Source organism: Lissotriton helveticus, chromosome 7 (assembly GCF_964261635.1).
Source record: "Lissotriton helveticus chromosome 7, aLisHel1.1, whole genome shotgun sequence".
NCBI classification, from domain to species: domain Eukaryota; kingdom Metazoa; phylum Chordata; class Amphibia; order Caudata; family Salamandridae; genus Lissotriton; species Lissotriton helveticus.
Window position 1 is genome coordinate 1,148,432,311 of NC_136068.1, and position 20,657 is coordinate 1,148,452,967.

The 20,657-nt window shown below is 52.3% G+C and overlaps 1 protein-coding gene across 2 annotated transcripts in view; it reads left to right on the forward strand.

Moving 5' to 3' along the window:
* The window catches only part of ABCA5 (ATP binding cassette subfamily A member 5), a 1,464,780-nt gene that overhangs the window by 1,245,288 nt on the left and 198,835 nt on the right, over positions 1-20,657 (forward strand). For both annotated transcript variants that reach the window (XM_078654285.1, XM_078654286.1), the window contains exon 36: positions 3,081-3,230. In XM_078654285.1, coding sequence (XP_078510411.1) covers positions 3,081-3,230 — 150 coding nt within the window. The remainder of the gene's footprint in view (positions 1-3,080; positions 3,231-20,657) is intronic.

Sequence of the window (20,657 nt, forward strand, 5' to 3'; positions counted from 1 at the left end):
TTCGGTGGAGGTCCCTGGTCCATTAGCTGCTGGCCTCCTTTCGCATTGCTTGTACCTGGGGCTTCCGGTGGAGGTCCCTGGTACATTGGCTGCTGGTCTCTTTTTGTCTTGCCTGTACCTGGGGCTTCCGATGGAGGTCCTGGGTACATTGGCTAATGGTCTCCTTTCGTATTGCCTGTACCTGGGGCTTCCGGTGGAGGTCCCTGGTACATTGGCTGATGGCCTCCTTTTGTATTGCCCTTCCTTCTCCTGCTTGGTGAGGGCGGGACTGCCGCTTGTCGTTGTGACACATCCCCTGTGGAACGGTGTTCTCTGTGACACTGCGGTTCTAGTCTGCTTGGGAGGGGGACTGAGCTCTTTCCCCTGTCCCTGTGGCTCATCCCCTGTTGGGGAGGACTGGGTTATTTCCCTGTGCCGGAGATTGTCCCATGTTGGGGTCTTGGGTTCGCCTGAGCTGTGGACATCCTCTTGCAGCCCCTCCTTCCCCTTGGGTATGGCTAGGGTATCTATTCTAGGGATCTGCGGCTAGTAGTCTCTATCAGATGTAAGAGTTACTTACCTTAGGTAACGATGTATCTGGTAGAGACGATTCTAGCCCGCAGATTCCTTCACGACCCGCCCTTCCTCCCCGTTCTGCGAGGGCCCTCTGGGTCTTCTGCACACGCCTGCCTCTGGGTGGTTGCCTTTTGCGAGTGTCTTTTCTTACTCCCTCCTTCGGGGATGCTCACCTTGTTGTTGTTCGATTCTTGTCTTTAAAGTTGCTTCTGATCCCCTGCACCATGATCTCCAGTGTGGGGTTCGCTCGTGCTTCTTCTTCCCTAGGTTGCTTGCATTTTTGTCTTTAGCCGTCCTTGGGTTTCAGGTGCCTTGGCTGGGCTCGACTTTGGCGTTCGTGAGACTTTCTCCCTGCTGGTGTTGTCTGAGGTTGAATGGTCATTGCTCTACGTTCTGACCTTCTCTTAATGGAAATTCTGAAAATGAGAACACGAAGAGCAGACCTTTATTGCCTCCGGATCTGAAGTTAAAATCTTCAGCTTTGTCTCTCACAAGGAACTTGGATCTTTCAGCTCCTTCCACAGAGAATTATCCAATGTGCTCTTGGATGATTTGTTGGCCTGTTTAATTCTTCCAGTCAAAGAGGGTTATTTTAGTTTTTTTGTCTGAAGCCACAGTTTCAAAGTGGATATTGGTTCTACATATCAGTCACTCTTCTTAACCCTGGTGAAGCGATCTACACAACGATCCTGATTTCAAGACCGAGTAGCATACTCCCTCAGCTAATAAACCCTGAACAGTCCGGATTAGTTAGACGGACAGACCTTTGAAGTTATTTAACCATTACTAAATGCCATTGATACATCTAGTAGAAGGAAATCTTCCACATCGATAGAGTTAGTGTGAATCGAAAACATCCAATCAGTGCTGCTCGACCTTTAGCTACATTTACTTACATGTTCAGTTTCACTTAGATGACTGTTGCTCAGGACCACGTCTTAGAGCACACCCACAGTATTACCTTTCCAATGGAAAGGAGTATGACCCCTGACCACATGTTGCAAAAAATGTTTTCCTCTCTAAGAGGTCATAAACCTTCATCTGCTCATTTGTGCATCCTTCGCATTGTCCACGATTTGCAAAAAGGATGCAGACTAGCTTTACTTTGACTCTTTACAACAGCCTTTGGATGCTCACTGGATGCCAAATGGCGTTCTCTTTCTACTAGCACCAGAGATGTATACTAAATCTGAGTGATTTTACTATCAATGGCAAACATAAAATGGGTTTGCAGAATGACCGTTCTTGGGTAAGTAGTAACATTTTGCATCAGGTAATTGCTTAAATTTGATTCTAATAATAATAATATTATAATAGTTATATTGGCATTTGATTTTATGTTTAAGCTAATTTTCGCTGTAACTGTATCATGATAAAATCAGTGTAACTATGCTTCAATAACATTTGTAATGTGTAAATGCCATAGGGAAAGGTTCAGCCTTTTGATCCTTTTGCAGTGCATAGCCTGATTCATCTTTCGGTCAGAAACAGACTTTTGTGCATGACTCCAGCATGAGCTTGGGAGTCTAGTTTTTAAGTTTGGCTACAGACCTCGCCAGATTTCTAGAAGACCTTGGGTCAAAAAATGTGCAGGAGGTGCAGAGAAAGAGGGCTTATGGTCAGCCCCTTCAGCTATTGATTTTCGTGTGCTTTTCATGGCTTGGATTGGCTATCCATGATGTAGGTGTATAATGAATGGTTACGTTTTCCCACTTGTGTTGTGTTCCCATTAGTGTTCTTGCTGACGGTGCTCAACTAGACCTTTTGTGAGACTTGAGCCAGTGTGTTCTTTGGTTTATTTTGTTTGCTAACTCCACAACATCTTAATTGCTGTTTTATGGGGTTTTGGTTTAAGAATCGCTATCTGATTGAAAACATTCATCTGCTAGAAGGTTACAGTCCTGTTCACTAATCTCTATCGCAAGTTCATTTGTTTTAGTTTGTTGTAAAGATTTGTTCCCTGACTTGTAGACTTTTTTTGTTGTTCATGAAGTAAAGACGTACAGCCACATAGGCTGCATTAATGTTGCAATGTACATACTGGCCCTTTGTCAACACTATCTACCATGCAGTCTTTTACTTTGCAGGTTCACTGCTTAAAAGTCAAACTTCTTTTCATTACATTACTCTTTGAAGATACAGTGTAACTTTCCTATGAAGTCTGCTCCGGAGAAGCGTCCGGCTGCCAGTTTTCATTTTGTTGTGCCCCAAGATGGTGCTTCACTGAGGGATTTTCTTTCTGCGACATCTGGGCCAACACACAGTCGCCCATGTATTACTAACACTTTCTCCAACAAAAAGCTAGAGATGCTGGTTTTGTCAATGTTTGAATTGTATGGAGGTTCCAAGCTCTGGTTTCTAGTTGTTATTTAAACATAACCAAGCAGAACTTGTTCTTTCTGTTTTTCTTGATGTTTATTTTTGTTTGCGCTAATATTCCGTCTTCCCTTTTCTGCATTTTTTATGTTTCTTCTCATTGTATTCCTTTGTTCTGTTTGTCTTTCGTGTATATTTCATCTATTTAGGTGTATTGGCTCTGTCCAACATCTAAAAAGTAAATTTGGACGGAAGTATTTCTTGGACATGAAACTGAAGGAGGGCTCTGAAAGTCAGAAAGTAGAGCTTCTGCACCAGGAGATCGAGCACATCTTTCCTCATGCAAGTCGTCAAGAAAGGTAAGAAAGCAACGAACACAACTCGAGGTATGCCTTTATGGTCTTGAAAGTATTTTTTCGAGTTTTTCTAAGATAGAGTATTAATGGTTTGTGGGTCCATACTTAACAAAGTAATTGGAGTTTTGTCATATAAACTTTATAAAAGATGGACCTTAGCTAATTCTACCCTCTAGTCGTTTAGCTCGTAATTGTAAAAAAAATTCTACGGAACTTTGGCGTCAAAGACCATAGGGCATATGTATGTAGGCATTTGCGATTCGCAAACGCCGAAATTCTGCGAATTTCGGAGTTTGCGAATCGCAAACGGTGCTTTGGTATGTAGGTGCACATTAGCAAAATAAGGAATCGCAAACATTGCGATTCCTTATTTTGCTCAAGCATTTAAGAAATCGCAATTTGCGATTCCTTAAATGCTATGTAGGAGTGAATTTTAAAATGCGATTTTGGCTTAAGGAATCGCAAAATACCACCTACTCCAAGTAGATGGAATTTTGCGATTCCCTTTCTAAATGCATTTTTTATTTTTTATTCAAAGTGCCATGTGGCGCACAGACATGCCCTTAGGGTATGCATGTGCGCCACGTGTACTTAGAGGCACATTCCAGGGGTGCAACAGGTGTCATTTGGACACCTTGGCACCCTTAGAATTGCAAATCTCAGATTGCGATTTTCTCATAGACAATCGCAATTTGATGATGTATCCTCATTCATTCCTACGGGCCTCTTAGCCCATAGGAATGAATGGGACACTCATTCCTTAATGGCGATTCGCAATTTGCTAATTGCAATTAAGGAATGTTAGAGATTCGCAAAAAAATTGCAAATTTTTACCTACATTCCATTTTGCTATTCTCCAATAGCGATTCCTTAAAAATCGCTATATGGGAATCGCAAAATGAAAATTACCTACATATGCCCCCATGTTATTAACAACTCCCTATGTCTTCATGTAGCCTTTATTTGACACCCTCAATATACGCCATGTGCAGTTTTTTTCACCATAAGGTTTCGAAGCCTTGGAGGCATCGTAGAACTAAAACCAAAGGCTGGATTTAACCATTAAGCGACCAGAGGAACTTTTAGCTAAGAAAGTTTGGTACACAGCTCTAAGCATCCGAAATAGAACTACTCCCACATTCTTAAAAAGTATGCATTTTTTCGGGTTTTTATTTTTTTAGATTGATGAAAACACTGTTTAGATATTGCCATTTGTTTAACTATTACAGCTGTAATTTGTCTTCCAGTCACCCTGCAACATAAGGTGTAAATCCAGCTTGAGTTAGAAAACAAGAATGAAAAATGCTGGACTTCACAAGCCCTGTCCTGGTGGCAGAAATCAGCATGGGGCTTACCTGCTTAGGTAGTGAAGTCTGAATTTTTCTCGGTCTCTATTGGGGAACACTCAAATGTGAAAGAGGTTCAGTCTACAGAGAAGAAGAGGCGAAAACCTGTGTGAATTTGCAAAATGTAACACCGTGTCATTTTAGCTACAAACATGTAACAGCCCTCTGAGAGATAGCTTAAGGGAATCAACCTTACTTGTGCAATAATGGATTGACTTTAATGCTATATCAGATCTACCAGGCTCAAGGCACTTTGAAAGCTTTTCCCCAAAATCCCAGAAGAGTATTATCAGCCTCAAATCAAACAAGTATTGGCAAAGCCAAATAGATCTTGCCTATGTGAGATCTATTGGCCTTGTCAATGTTTTTTAACTATGTTGAACGGGAGTGTGAAAGGAAAGAAGATAATAGTGCCATGACTCAGCCAGTGTTGACTGCTTCATAGTGAGCCTTTTTTAGGTTTCGCCTGCTTGTGAAATCTATTATATTTAATATATCTGAAAAGGGACTTACTTTTTTTGTCAAAAGTGTGTTTATTGAAATATTCAGGTGCAAACAATGTGCCAGAGAACAAAAGCAAAATACAAGGCCATAGCAGAAATTCCCGCACAGGATAGTATGAATTCAGGATGAGGATACAATATGCATATTAGGCAACAATCAATAGTAACAACCGGCATCGGGAGGAGCAAGCTCCCCGCTGCAGGGCCATAGAAATCATCAAGCTTCAGATGCTACAAACAGCTGGGAAGGCTATCCCCCATAGAGCCCAGTCTCAAGTCAATCAACAATCATCCCGATGGGAGCGGAAGAACTGGGCACGTCTAAGTGGCCCTGGTGAGGGCAAGCAATGCACTTAGATCGAACCAAACTAATTCCCCTCTGCACTCCCCCTCCCTACACCCACCCACCCTTATGTACCCCCCCCCCCCCATGGTGGCAGCAACGGCTATAGATAGTGGAGGCAAACAAAGAAAAAGAGAGCAAAACCAGAAGTGGAGAGTCTAACGGGTGTTGTGGTACTGCTCACATTTGGAAAAGGTGCAGAGCCCTAAGAGTGGGAGGGTAGACTGCCGACGGAAGGCCCCGAGAGAGAAAAGTAACCAGTGGACCCCATTTGAAGGTAAAGTTCTTAAAGTCATCCCTGAAGATTTCCGCCATGCGTTCTAGGCTTAGGAGAGGGCAGAGGCGGGCATGCCATAGGGATATAGCTGGGGCCTCTCTCTTCTTCCAAGCCGCCGCCAAAGTTATCTTGGCTGCTCCAATGCACAGCCACATAATCGCTTTGTCCGCTCGTGTTTGATGAAGTAGGGATGGGTCGCGGAGCCCCAGAAGGACCCCTGCCATGTCTGTGGGAATGGGATAGCCCAGCATCTCCTTTATGTGCGCTAGAATTTCTTCCCAGTAGGGTCTAATAGAAGGACAGTCCCACCATATATGACGAAAATCTCCCAACTGACCACACCCCCTCCAGCATCTGTCGGAAGTGGCGGGGAAGATTTGTCGGAGCTTGGAAGGATGAAGGTACCAGCCCATCATCATTTTGAGGTGGACTTCTCTGCGGGTAATAGAATGATTAAATCGATTGGTATCTGCCCACAGATGAGTCCAGTCCTCATCGGAGATGGGGCGTTGCAGTAGGTCCTCCCACATAGTCATATATCGGGGCCGTGGGGCGGTGGAGGTTTTGAGCAAAAACACATAGATAAAGGAAATCACCCCTTTCATAGAGGAGGACTTAGCGAGGAAGGCCTCAAATTTGTTCAGGGGGCGAGTAGCAGCTTCCCTAACTTGGGGGTGTAGAGCCCAGTGCATTAGTTGGGTGTAGTGATAGGATTCCGTGTCTGGTAAGTGGAATTCGTCCCGGCATTCCTGGAAGGTGAGAAGTTCGCCATCTCGGAATAGGTGTATCAAAGCTAGGCATCCGCCCTGTTTCCAGGAGTCAAAGGGACCCTCCTGGAGAGCCGGGGGAAGAGGGAAGTATGGTGAATCGGGTTATACGGAGATGGAAAGGTGGTCCACCTCTCGTCACCTGAAAGTGTGTCCCAGACCCTCAGTGTGGTGTGTGTGGGCATGCTCAGGTATGTGTTCGAGGGCCTATCTCTGCGAGGGCGCCAGGCCATATCCCATATGGTCCGGCCCGTCACGCTGCGGTCCATATGGAGCCAGTGCTTCTCAGAGTCCCTCTGGGACCACTCGACCAGAACCCGTAATTGGGCCGCTTTGTAGTACATCTGGATGTCCGGTAGTAGAGGAATAGAGCTTGGCATCTATGTTGAGTAGTGCAATCGGCCTATAGGAGGAGCAGCACTGGGGGTCCTTTCCCGGCTTAGGTATGACTGATATCACCGCCTCCGCCATGGTGCCAGTTGTCCTACTCTCTTTGGCCATGGAGTTAAAGAGAGAGACCATATGCGAAGAAAGCTCAGGGGCAAACGTCTTATAAAAGAGCGCCGCATAGCCGTCGGGACCAGGGGCCTTATTGGACTTCAGCGAGGAGATCGCCAAGGTAACCTCATTCAGGGTAATGGGAGCTGTTAGAAGATCGTTCCATGCTGCAGAGACCTGGGGAAGTGTTAGGGAGTCGAGGAATGCCTGTTGGGCGTCGCCATCCAGGGAATCCCCCTTATAACGGTTTTTGTAAAAGGAACCAAACAGGGCAGCCTTCTCCTCGTCCCTATGGGTGATTTGACCCGCCGGGTCCAGGATACCTCCTATATATTCTCTCTCCCTTTTAGCCTGGAGTTGACGCGCTAGGTGTTTGCCTATTTTATTGCCCTGGGAATATGAGAGCTGCCGAATCTTAAGGAGGGTGAGTTCCGTCCTATTGGAGTAAATGGCCCGGAGTTTGCCTCTGAGGGCAGTAAGCTGCCGCTGCTTTTGTCGCGTGGGGTTCGTCTTGTGGGCGAGTTCCACAGCTGCGAGTTCGGTTTCGAGAGCCTCGCGTTCCTGGGCACGTTGTTTATTGAGCGTGGGATTGAGGGCAATGCACTAGCCCAGAATCACAGACTTAAGGGTGTCCCAGTTAGTAAACTCTGAGGTGTCCTCTGAGGGGTTGGACTCAAAGAACCCAGATATGGCGGTGCTGAGCTTGTTACATGACTCCTTGTCGCGTATGAGGGAGGGTGGGAAGTACCACCTAGGGGCAACCGGCGCGCGGCCCCGCCAATGTAGGCAGACTGTATGAAGGCTGTGGTCGGAGACCGCGAGCGGAAAGATCTTGGCCTCTTGTAAAGCACCCTGCAGAGATAGGCTAATAAAAACATAGTCCAGGCGAGAGTATGTTCTGTGGACGTGTGGGAAAAATGTATAATCTCGTGTCTGTGGGTAAAGCGCCCGCCAAGTGTCCAGAAGCCCCAGGTCTGTGAAGCGTTGTCGTGTCTCTCCCCCAAAAGTCCCCGCATCTGACCTCTGTGTGTGTGTGCTATATCAAGCCCTTTGTCCCAATTGAGATTGAAATCGCCCATTAGGAGAAGGGACCCTTCTACAAAATCCGCTATTTTCTCTAGCAGGTTGGAAAGAAAGGGTGTCTGGCCCGTGTTGGGAGCATAAAGCACTACGAAAGTGCAAGTCTTCCCCCGTAGAATTCCCTTCACTATGATCCAACGGCTCTCCCTATCCCCCTGGACCCCCAAAGGGTGGAATTGAATCGCTGCACGGAAGAGCAGAGCCACCCCCCGGTGTTTAGTGGTCGCGGAGGACCGGTAAATGAGTGGGAATTGTTTGTGCTTAAGGCGCAATTCGTCAATCCTAGCTAGGTGGGTTTCTTGCAGGGCAATCACATCTAGGTGGTGGTCCACAATATACTTCCACATCTTGAGCCTCTTCTGTGGTGAGTTGAGGCCTTTCACATTCCAAGTGGCTATCGAAATAGGTGCCATAGCATTAGGGAGGAACCATCTCGCTTAACAATGCAACTAGGAACCCAGCCAACCTGAGACCTGTCATCATGTCTGAGTGGACACCAGTACCTGCGCAGTCCTCCGTGCCAACAGAAAGAAAAGCCCCGAAGTAGAAAGGCCACCACCATGACTCCCTAATCACCCCCCCGCCTGCCCTCCCACGCACCCAACCCATACCCCAACATAGTAATACAAAAGAAACAACAAGGAGAATGAAACTACAGGACGAAAAATGCGCCCCAAAGTCCGCGGATCAAGGTCCAACCGTCTGGCCCTGGAGCAGGGTCCAACACTCGCCAAGGACATAGAGAGAATTGCGGCAAACTCTCATGGGTCGCTCTCTCCGGCGCCCTTCTGTAGTTCTAGAAGTGCCAGCCATAGATTATGCCTCTCAGGAGTCCCCGGATGCCTCCGTCACCAGCGCCACTGATGCGACCGCCGCTTCCCGCTCAAGGCGGCTTGTAGAGACGTCAGGTTTCACCGCACGCAGACTTGCCGATTCGTTGCCAGTCCGCCGACTGCTTCCATTCTCTGACGGGGGGCCCGTCTCACCTGACGGGAACTCGGGATCCGCCAGTCCCAAGAGGTCTAGGGTCGATGTGAGGGAGCGGGTCTGAACCAGCTTACCGTTGAACCTGAAAATCAGTCTGAAGGGGTGCCCCCAGGAGTAGTGGATGCCCTGTTCCTTCAGGTAGGTAGTCATGGGTTTGAATTCCCTACGCTTGGTCAATGTGGAGGCCGCCAAATACTGGAAGAGTAATGGACGGTGTTCCCGGAATTGGAGCGGATTAAGGTTGCGAGCCTTTCGTAAGATGCGCTCCTTCAGTTGGAAGTCATGGACACACACTAAGATGTCTGGAGGGGGGGCTTTAGGACCCCTCGGGAGGCCCACTCGGTGCACTCTGTCGTTTCTCGGGCTGAAGGCGGGCTTCTTAGGGGGTCAGAGCGCGGGATGCCGTACTCCGCTGCTACTGTCTGTTAGGGCTCACCCCCCGGACGCCGCTCATGCTCACCTCCTCCAGCCATCCCCAGGTCTCCACCCTCCGGCGTAGTGCTAGTCCCGGACTAGGCCACAGTCCCACGATGTGGGGGAGAGGCGGGCCGCGAGGCAGGATCAGGCCCTGGAGGTCACCACACTTCTCTGGTCTTCACAGCCGCGAAAAGCCGCGGCACACCACTGTCCGCCGAGTCACGGCTCGAGGCGATTGATGGGACGCCTCTGTCCCTGGGTTTCACGCGGTCTCCGGCAATGGCGGGCGGGACACATCTCCACCACCGCGAGCTCCGCAGCGCCCCTCCGCAATCTGGGCCAGCTCACAGCGCCTGACCCGCCAGGCGCTTCTCTGTCTCACAGGGGCCTTGAATGCCAGTGCTCGGTGTTCGCTGCTCAGAGTGCACGCCTCACTCTCATCAGGCCGCCCCTTCACCACGCACGCTGCAACCCGGCCCAGGGATCTGAAGGCCGCGGGTCCGCAGGGCGGCGGATCGCTGCTATTCCGCCCGAGAAAGTGGCACAGATGGGCTCAGGGCACTCCGGGGCTCCCGAGCGTGTCGTCGAGAGGCGCCGAAGGGCACGAACTAGGGCTCTAAACAAAGCTATAAAATTGGCGGCACCGGAGAGTCGGAGATTCGCGTCCTACTCCGCAGCCATCTTGGCCACGCCCCCGGGACTTACTTTTTTATTGGTCCATGTACTTGTCACTTTACTTTCATCCTTTTCATTGGTTGTAGGCATTCTAATTACTGTTGTTCCATGTGTCTTTCCTTATCAGTTTCCCATGGCCCAAATACTCATTCCCATCCACCGGCTGTCACTTTGATGAGTGGAACAACTTTAATTTGCTTGCTGCACACCCAGCATGTTTTGCCCTAATCACAGGATGTTGAGCCGGCGTCTAGTTAGAACCCGGTCCTCCAGATTCAAAGTTGGCTGCTCTGGTCGTTACACCACATCCTCTCCCATCCGCATTATAGCCCAGTTCTGCTCCCTTCCTCTTCCCCAACACCTTCCACTTTGTCCACTTTAACCACCGTTTCCTTACAGCAGAGTAATAAAGAATGGCGATTATTCATAGCTGCGCAGCGTGCCCTGTAGAAAAATACTATGACTAGTCACTAATTTCCAATTGTGCCTCTAATCACGGTCTTATACTTGCGAGACAAATTAAATATGGGCAAGATATTGATTGTCATTATGATATGTATCTGATAGAGACATCTAGCCGCAGATTCCCTAACTTAGAATATCCCCAGGTGTCAGAGTGGATCCAGAATTTGTTTTGCAGCAGCACCTCTGCGCGCCGAGGGACGGCACCACACGACCCCGCCCTGATGTCGTCCACGGACGTGATGTCAGCAAGGTCATATAAGTCCCTCCCGGCGCGCTGACGTCAGTTTCCTCCTTTTCCGCGTGCAACGCGGATTCGGAGTAAGCGGTTCCTCTTGCCTGTTTTCAGGCCCCCTTTGAAGCTTCACATCTGGAACAGTGTGCAACGCCTTAGGGTTTTAAAATGTGTACCTCCTGTTCACGGCAAATGTCTGCGATGGACCCACATCTTATCTGCATGTGGTGTCTGGGCGAACACCACAACTCAACAGATCAAGCCGAAGTCCAACGGGAGCGCAAGATGAAGCTGCTTTCGGCTCGCCTGTCCCGGTCTGAGTCGTCACGGCCCCCGGCCACCTCTTCGGCAGGAGGTCCCGGTGGCAGTGGGTTCCATTTGCGGCGGCGTTCGCCGTCTGGTTCCCTTGTGCGTCGCTCGCCCCTTCTGCATGTTGCCGAGGTCCTCGACCTCCCTTCCTTCTGTTGTCAGGGGCACTAGTTCCCAGAATTCTCCGGAGGCGCGGCCCCAGGAGTTGTCCCTCCCCTATCTGCCTTATCCTGGTGCTGGGGCAACTTGGACCTAAATGGAGGCCTATGCCGTGGCCCTGCAGGCCTCCCTTGGGTCCCCTCCTTACCCTGGGTCGTCCTCGGAGCCTCCACTACGTGTGGGGTCTCCGAACGACTCGCCGGCGGGTTCCCCCCTGGCGCCAGCTGAGCCCCTTGCCTCTAGGGATGATGGAGATATGGCGTTGTGTGGACGCGGCCCGGTTGGGTCCACGTCTTTGACCCATAGGACCCCAATCGCGCCGCATAGTCCAGTGGGGCTCCCTGTGGCGTCGCAGGTTGTTGCTGGTGCTCGCAGCTTTGCTTCGAGCCCACCTTAGCCTTCAGGACAGGCGGTTGCCTGTTCGGAGGCGGGGTTGGCGCTGGTTCGGCGCCGTAGACTTGCCTCCCCAGCTCCGACTCCATTCCTTACTTCGGATCGGAGCCTGTTGTGGTTGAGGCTGGGTCGGCGCCTGTTCGGAGGCATGAGTTTGCCTCCCCAGTTCCGGCACCGTTCTCTTCTTCGGAACCGGAGCCTGTCGGGGTTGAGGCCGAGTCGGAGCTGGACGAGGCCAAGTCGGAGCTGGACGAGGCCAAGTCGGAGCTGGACGAGGCCAAGTCGGCGCTGGACGAGGCCAAGTCGGCGCTGGACGAGGCCAAGTCGGCGCTGGACGAGGCCAAGTCGGCGCTGGACGAGGCCAAGTCGGCGCTGGACGAGGCCGAGTCGGCGCTGGACGAGTCGGCGCTGGACGAGGCCGAGTCGGCGCTGGACGAGGCCGAGTCGGCGCTGGACGAGGCCGAGTCGGCTCTGGACGAGGCCGAGTCGGCTCTGGACGAGGCCGAGTCGGCTCTGGACGAGGCCGAGTCGGCTCTGGACGAGGCCGAGTCGGCTCTGGACGAGGCCGAGTCGGCTCTGGACGAGGCCGAGTCGGCTCTGGACGAGGCCGAGTCGGCTCTGGACGAGGCCGAGTCGGCTCTGGACGAGGCCGAGTCGGCTCTGGACGAGGCCGAGTCGGCTCCGGACGAGGCCGAGTCGGCTCCGGACGAGGCCGAGTCGGCTCCGGACGAGGCCGAGTCGGCTCCGGACGAGGCCGAGTCGGCTCCGGACGAGGCCGAGTCGGCTCCGGACGAGGCCGAGTCGGCTCCGGACGAGGCCGAGTCGGCTCCGGACGAGGCCGAGTCGGCTCTGGACGAGGCCGAGTCGGCTCTGGACGAGGCCGAGTCGGCTCTGGACGAGGCCGAGTCGGCGCCGGACGAGGCCGAGTCGGCGCCGGACGAGGCAGAGTCGGCGCCAGACGAGGCCGAGCCGGCACCAGACGAGGCCTAGCCGGCACCAGACAAGGCAGGGTTGGCGCCGGCCGAGGTCACCCTGGCGCTGTCTCCACGCCGGATTATTGACTCCTCCCTGGAGGCTTCCGGGGGGGGGTTCAGCGTCGCCTCAACATACGGTGATGCCGGATCTGTCCTTGCCTCTCCCCCCCTTAGAATTTGTGGCCCCGGTGGACTCCCCACCGCCTCAGGAGCCCCGTCAGGACCTTCATTCCTCAATGGGGCTTCCTTCTTTTGGAAATTAGTCCCATCCCCAGTTCATTGGACAACTCCCTTGGGGTGGGAGGCTCAGTTTACTGCCCTCACCCACGGATGAGTTGCTGTCCCCTCGGAGGGCTACCGAGGCCGTTGCGGTGTTCATACGATTTGTCTCCTTGGCCGCCCATGTTCTAAGTATGCAACCCCCTTCGGTCCCCCTGCCTGTTGACCCTCTGCTGGATGTCCTCCACCACGGTTCGTGGAATGTAGAGCTGCTTCTGCCTTTCGAAGCTTCTCTTTATGATGCCCCGTTGGGCACCTGGGCTCGGCCAGCTTCCGGTGATCGGGTGACTTGTTCTATCTTGCACCGCCACGTCCTGCTCCACACGACCCAGTTTGCTTATTTGTTCACCCAGATGTTCAGGGATTTGTTCTGCAAGCTGCTTTCCCTTCCTTGCCTCAGCTGCTGCTTCCTCCCTCCCGGGAGTCCAGATGGCTGGAGTCATGGGATCGTAATATTTTCGCCTCCACTAGACCAGCTCTTCGCATACTCAATACAGTGCGTGTCCTGGCTAGGGCTACGTCTGCCCTTTGGGACTCTACCGAGTCTCTTCTATCTTCCACCTCTGAGGACGCTCGTGTTGACCTCCTCCATCTTCTCCGTGACAGCCGTGATCTGGTGGAATTTACAATCCGCTCGGCCCTGGATACCACAGATTCCTTAGGCCGAGCTATGGCTGGTTCAGTTGCCCTGTGGCGCCATTCTTGGTTGCAGGATGGCGTCTTCCCGGAGAATATCCAGGAACACCTTGTTGACTTTCCCTTTGATGGGGTCCTTTTTGTTTGATGCTCACGCCGATTCGGCTGTTCAGCGCCTCATTTCAGGCTTTCGCCCTCCCCCATAGGTCTGTACTTTGCAGGTCTCAGTCTGTCATTTAGCATCCAGCAGTTGCACAATGCGTTTTTGGGCTGTCAATAAGCCTACTGTGGCAGTGTTCCACAGGTTGTTTGTGTTCTGTCCTCTGACTGTAGTTTACCCTAAGAGGTGTTCGCCAGTTTTTCTTGGGGGTGTGCTATGCTTCAAGTGGGGCACCTTAATGCTATTGTATAGATCTGCTATGCGCCAGGCGGGCATGGAGGTCCCTTTTGGCTCCCTATGTCCACTGACGCCATTATCTAAGTCACAGTGTTCAGTGTTGTGCCTTTGATGCTATCTTCTGCACGCCATTGGTCTTGCCTTGCCTATGTGCCTCATTTTCCACTTTTGGAGGTTTAAATGTATTTCAACATGCTTCAAAACGCGGCTACTTCCTTCCAAGGGTGCACTAGGTTGGTTCCTCCAACTGCACCCATGGCTGCGTGGTCGTGGCTCGCCCATTTTGCTGTATATGTATATACCCACGGATTGCCCGTGGGGTATCCCTTGTTATACGCCTCCACCTCTCTTCGGTGATGCAAGGTCTGGTCCTATATCTCTGTGTTTCACTCAGCAATTCAGTCCTTTACTCAAGTTTGCCCTTGTTCTGCACGGCGGTGTCTTTTCTTAGTACGTTTATAGTGCACTTTGGTGCCTTTTACTGCATCTTCGGCAACAAGGGTTCCTTGTGTTCCACTCCCTGGGGTGATCCCCCGCCTCAGGATGCTCTTTCCTGGGGTTCATGTATTAAACATTCCCACTCTTCTGTGGGGGGTGCATTTCCCCTACCAGTCTGAGGAGGTGGTCTGGAGATCTGAGGTTCTTCTCAACAATTATGCGTGTTCCTCTTCACAGCTCCTATTGGCACCTTCGGTGCCTCTGCTGCCACTTCCTTCGGATGTGACCTTTGTCATTGGGTGTCACCCTACTGTATGCCTGCGGGACAGCTCCTCTAATGCAGGTTGTCCCAAGTGCTGCACCCTGCTTCTCTATCTCTTTTGGGTGAGTCCTCACCTTGGGCTTCAGGCGTCCTTGTAGGGTAGTCCGGTGCTCATTTTAGCTACGCCACCTTGTTGTCTCCCTGGCTGTCGGCTCTGGGCATGTTTTAGTTGTGGTCTGTATCAGCGTGCTTCAGCGTGATACTGTTCGTCCCTGTCGCCCCCCTTTGTGACTAGGTGTGCACTTGGCGTGTCTTTTGTTCCCGCCTGTGCTTCTGAGACATTGCTCAATTCCTGCCTCTGGCCCTTCACTTCCTGGATGCTGCATCTCAGGCCGCACTTCCGTGGGCTAGCCTGGTAGACTCTGGTTACATCTTTCCTTGTTGTCCCCTAGCTGTTGTTGGTGTCAACTTAGAGTGCCATTAAGCTCTGGGAGTAGTCCTTCTTCCTCCCTTCGTTGTGGACTCTCTCTTCTGTTATGGGATATGGCTAGTGCCGTTTCTACATCTCATACTCACACGGGTATGGTGTTGCAACATTCTGGCAGTTTTGTGACACCTTGTCTCCCGGTGTCTTTTGGTCTTCTGAGCTACTTGGGTTGCTGTTTGGCAACTCCGCCACAGCCTTCCCCATAGTCTGTCACTCTGTTGCCGGCTTAGTGCTTCGGGCACTTTCTGTTGTTCTGTCGCAGACCCACCTCCCCCTTGAGTATGGCTGTGATATCTATTCTAAATTAAGGAACCTGCGGCTAGATGTCTCTATTAGATGTACAAGTTACTTTCCTTCGGTAACGATGTATCTGGTAGAGACGTTGTCTACCCGAAGATTCCTTAACGCTCATCCATCCTCCCCGTTCTGCGAGGACCTTGCCGGCACAGTTCTACGTGGTAATAACAGTCTATCTTTGTCTGTTGAAATATTCTCCCCTTGGTACTCAGCCTTTGGGGAGGGTCCACGCTTTGCTTGCAAGGTTCTTTCTCAGAGCTTTGCTCTGCCTTTACTTCACTTATATGTAGACAGTGTCTGATACTGTCTTTTATGATGGTGTTTTGCACCATCCGCCTTCTTTATTTTACCGAATTTTCATCTTTGGCACACTGTTGCCATACTTTGACAGTTTTGTTGGTGGCTCCGCCTTGTGCCCCGGAAAAGTTTCTCCGAAGAAAACTGATGTCAGCGAGCCGGGAGGGACTTATATGACCTCGCTGATGTCGTGTCCGTGGACGACGTCAGGGCGAGGTCGTGTGGCGCCGGCACACAGGTGCTGCTGCAAAAATTTTCCAGATCTAGTCTGACGCCTAGGGATATTCTAAGTTAAGGAATCTGCGGCTAGACAACGTCTCTACCAGATACATCGTTAACGAAGGTAAGTAACTCGTACATTATTGGCAAACAATATTTAAACGGTGGGAATAGATGAAAGATAGGGAACAACCGAGGAGATTGTAAAATGCTTTTTTGCATTGTTTGCAGCCATGTGTGTACTGCTATCGCTGTGCGCAGCTCACCAGACACTGGGTGGCCCTTCTTGTAAACATGTCACATTAAATAATTAGTTGCAGCTTCGTGAGAAGACTGCAAACATCAGGGCTCGTTCCTCTGGACGCACAGTGGGTCAATGAAATGAGCCTAGATTTTTCCAGGTAAAACAATAACTTGTTTCCAATGCCTTGCCCACCACCCTCGTTCAGGAGCTGTCACACCAAGACATTTCGCCTGATAATTGTAGGCTAGTATCACAATTGGCACCCTCGCAGATCTTGCCCCTTTAGGTTTTCTAGGCCTGTCCTCGGTCACTGAGGTGACCTCCTTGAGTTCTCGGAACCACCCCCTAGCTCATGGGTTTGCAGACTTTGCTGTGGCACTCTCTACTGCAACACCATTACCCTACCGCCATGATGTTTGCATTAGCATAAGAAAATCACATTGTAGGTGTTGAGGCTATTGCGCATCAACTTATTGGCTGCCACATTGAAGGCATGCACATCCACTAGCCCTCCAGCCATACCCCGCACATTTCTGAGCACAGAGATTGTGCATTCCCTTCTTCTCAGAGACCCCCCTCATCGCAGAGAGGTGCAGCTCTCAGGGAAGTGACCTCTGACTAACAATTAATCAAAGGTTTTTGCCAAAGGAGAAAATTAAATGTGCCAGTTTCATAGGCTATGTATGGAAAGAGAGTCTAATTAATTACAGATGGATTAAACAAAAGCGCCCAATAAGCCTCACAACTGAATTGCTCGGTTACAGAAAAATAAAGCCTGTAATACATTCATGTGGGTTTAGCGCTTAGTGTAAGCTGCAAGTCAAATCCCAAAAGGGCAATGTAATCGCCTCTTGTCACTTTTATTAATAACTCTTAATATTAACATTCTAATGATACTTATTTTATCCACTTAAAAACGATGAAAGGTCAAGTTTCCCTGTGAGGTTACAACCTGTGGCCTGCAGGTTCATACAAATCTCTGTCTTAGGAACATTAAATTACAAAGCAAATTTCTGAAATACAAAACCATAATAGGAAGTATAAGAGAAATCTAATGCCCATTTACACAGTACACTTACAAAAATAAAGAAGCAATAAACCAAGAGATGTTTGAATTATAATTTACACCTTTACTAGCTAACTCTATTTATAATAGTTAAACATGTATTTTAACTTTCAAAGGCTGGTGATTTTTTTTTTAAATGTCTACATAACTCTCACATACTTTCATCAGGAAGGGAGTGCTTATTCCAGTGACCCATAATCTTTTTTCATTCTTGATGTCGAACTTCTAGAACAGTTTTGTGATTGGGTTGTGATTGAGTCTGGAAATGAACAATCTGAAAGAAACAGGTTAGTATTAGATTCCTTACCTTAGAATATCCCCAGGCGTCAGTCTGGATCCGGAAACTTTTGCGTAGCAGTACCCCTGCGCGTCGGTAGGCGTCGTCTGCAGGCATCCCCTGCGGCTCCGCGTCGTGCGCCGTGATGACGTCGCTGGAGTATATAGACGCCGCCTCCGCGCGCTGACGTCAGTTCTTCTTTTTTCCGCGCCAGTTAGCGCAGATCCGAAGAGCAGTACTCCGGTCTTTGACCAAGTTTTTTGATAACTCTAATTCGGTGCCGGTAGGATGCCCGGTTTTAAAAGTTGTGACGGGTGCGACCGCCTGATGTCGGTCACCGACCACCATCGACTCTGCCTCCGGTGCCTGGGCGCGGACCACGACGTCGAGTCCTGCGTCGACTGCCGGGCCTTGACGAGTAAGGCTAGGCGGGAGCGGTCCCGCAAGCTGCTCGAGCTCCGGATGTCGGCCCCGCGTCGAGAGCGGTCCCGGTCCGGCCGGAGGTCGAGGGAGCGGTCGAGAGAACGGTCGCGGAGCCGCCACGAGCGCTCCGGAAGTCGTCACCATTCCTCCGGTTCCTCAGGTAAGCGACACAAGAAGTTGGGGCGTCGTCTTCGCACCCCCGACTCCCCCCGACGCTCGCGCGATGCGGCCGGGGGTTCGGGTGGCCCCACCCCCGCGGCTCCTCGTGGGTCGCCGACGCTGCCTGCTCCATACCCGTCGGTCCCTGGGCAAGGCGCGTCGCGTGAGGAGATAGAGGAGTTCCTCATGGCCATGAGGGCGCTGTCTCCTCCGACGGGGCCTACGGCGCCTGCGGGCCCGGTGGTCCCGTCCGGGGGCCCGAGCGGTTCGGGTGCTCCTGCCCTGGCGCCATCGGGTGCTCCGGCCCCGGCGCCGCTGGGCCCTTCAGGGTCGTCGCCGGCTGGTCACCCGGCCTCTCCAGCGCCGATTCCATTGGGGCAACCCGTGGTGCCGCCTCCGCGCGGCGCCGTGACTCCGACGCCGGTTCCGGCTGGCGTCGGGGCTCCGGCGCCGGCTCCGGGCGGCGCCACCCCCATTCCCTCTCCAATTCCGGACGCGGAGTCGGACCGGCGTCGTCCGACGCCGAGTTCGGCGCCGATGGGGCCCATTGGCCCCGAGGAGCCGGTCTACATCGTTGAATCCGAGTATGGTGATGATGAAGATTATGGAGAGGGTTGGGAGGGGTCTGAGGACCCTCTGTCACGCGAGTGTCAGTACGACGTGGACTGGACAGGTGACTTGGGTGATGCCAGTGGTCTGGACGAATCTCCTAACCCTGGTTTTGTCTCGCCTCCCACTGTGGCGTCGGAGGCTGGGGCTGCCTACTCTGTGGTGCTGATGAGGGCTGCCAAGGCCTTGAGCCTTGAGCTCCCCGTCGCGAAAGTGAAGCCTAACATCCTCACCGAGGTCTTCAAACCGCAGTCATGCCCACAGGAGCCTCTGCTGCCGTTTAATGAAGCCTTGACGGACGTTCTGTTGGGCACGTGGTCCAGGCCCGCTTCAGGTTCGCCTGTTGATAGGAACGTTGCCAGGCGCCACCGTCCGTGTCCGGACGACCCTAAGTTCCTGTCCACCCATCCCACCCCTGAGAGTCTGGTGATCCAGGCCTCAACATCCCAATCCGCATTCCCGTCGGCCCCGCCCGACCGGGAATCTAAGAGGTACGACCAGTATGGCAAGAAGGTCTTCTCGTCCCTGAGTGCGGGACTGCGGTCTTGCAATACCGCATGCCTCTTGGACCGCTACACCCACTCTCTGTGGGATACGGTCGCGGAGTGTCTGCCGCAATGCCCGCAGGAGGTACGGGACAAGCTCGGCCAGGCTATGGTTGAGGGCCGAGACGCGGCGAGGTATTCCATCAGGTGTGGTCTTGATACGACCGACTCGCTGGGCAGAGCGATGTCCACGATGGTGGCGATTCGTCGCCACGCCTGGCTGAGATCCGCCAATATTTCGCCGGATGTCCGGAATGCCTTGATGGACATGCCGTTCGATGGCAGTCGCCTGTTTGGCGACAAAGCGGACAACGCGCTTGAGCGCTTCAAGGACTCCAGGGTCACGGCCAAGTCCTTGGGTCTCTCGACCCAGCGCCAGCAAACGGGTTCGTTTCGCTCCTTTCGTGGCCACGGAAGGGGCGGTCCCACACGTGCTGCCAGCCACGCACCGCAGAACACTTCTCAACGCGGTGGCGGCCGTGGATTCCGCCGTGGTGGCGGTCGGGGACAGCGGCGAGGTCAGGCCACACCTCCCCCCGCAGCAGCCTCCAAATCTTCCTAGTCCGAGCTTTCAGGCCCATGTGACGCCAGTGGGTGGCAGGGTTCGCCATCACCACTCCCGCTGGCGCACTATCACATCGGACAGGTGGGTGCTGCAGCTCGTCCGAAGGGGCTACTCCCTCCCCTTCGAGACCACTCCTCCAGCCATGCCACCGCAGAACCACCGTGTGTCGGGGGACCACTTGGCACTTCTGCAGGAGGAAGTTACGGCCCTCTTGGCCAAGGGGGCCATCGAGCGCGTTCCTGGGCCAGAAGTAGGGTGTGGTTGCTATTCCCACTACTTTCGGGTGCCCAAGAAGGACAAGGGGGGCCTGCATCCTATCTTGGATCTACGGAACGTCAACGGCTTCCTCCGGAAGGAGAAGTTCAAGATGTTGACTTTGGCTCAGGTCTTGGCTGCTCTAGACCCACTAGACTGGATGGTAGCGTTGGACTTGCAGGATGCGTATTTTCACATCCCCGTCCTGCCGGCCCACCGGCGTTACCTGCGGTTCACGGTAGGCCACGAGCACTTTCAGTTTATCGTGCTCCCATTCGGCCTTACCAGCGCCCCACGGGTGTTCACGAAGGTGATGGCGGTGGTCGCAGCTCATCTGCGCCGGTTAGGGGTTTCAGTCTTCCCCTACCTCGACGACTGGTTGTTGAAGGCGGGCTCGCCCCAGACAGTCGTCCACCACCTCCAGATGACGGCAGACCTCCTGCACGAGCTGGGGTTTTCCATCAACGTGCCGAAATCACACCTGTGCCCCTCTCAAAAGCTACTTTTCATCGGAGCGGTTCTCGACTCGGCGCAGTTTCGGGTTTATCCT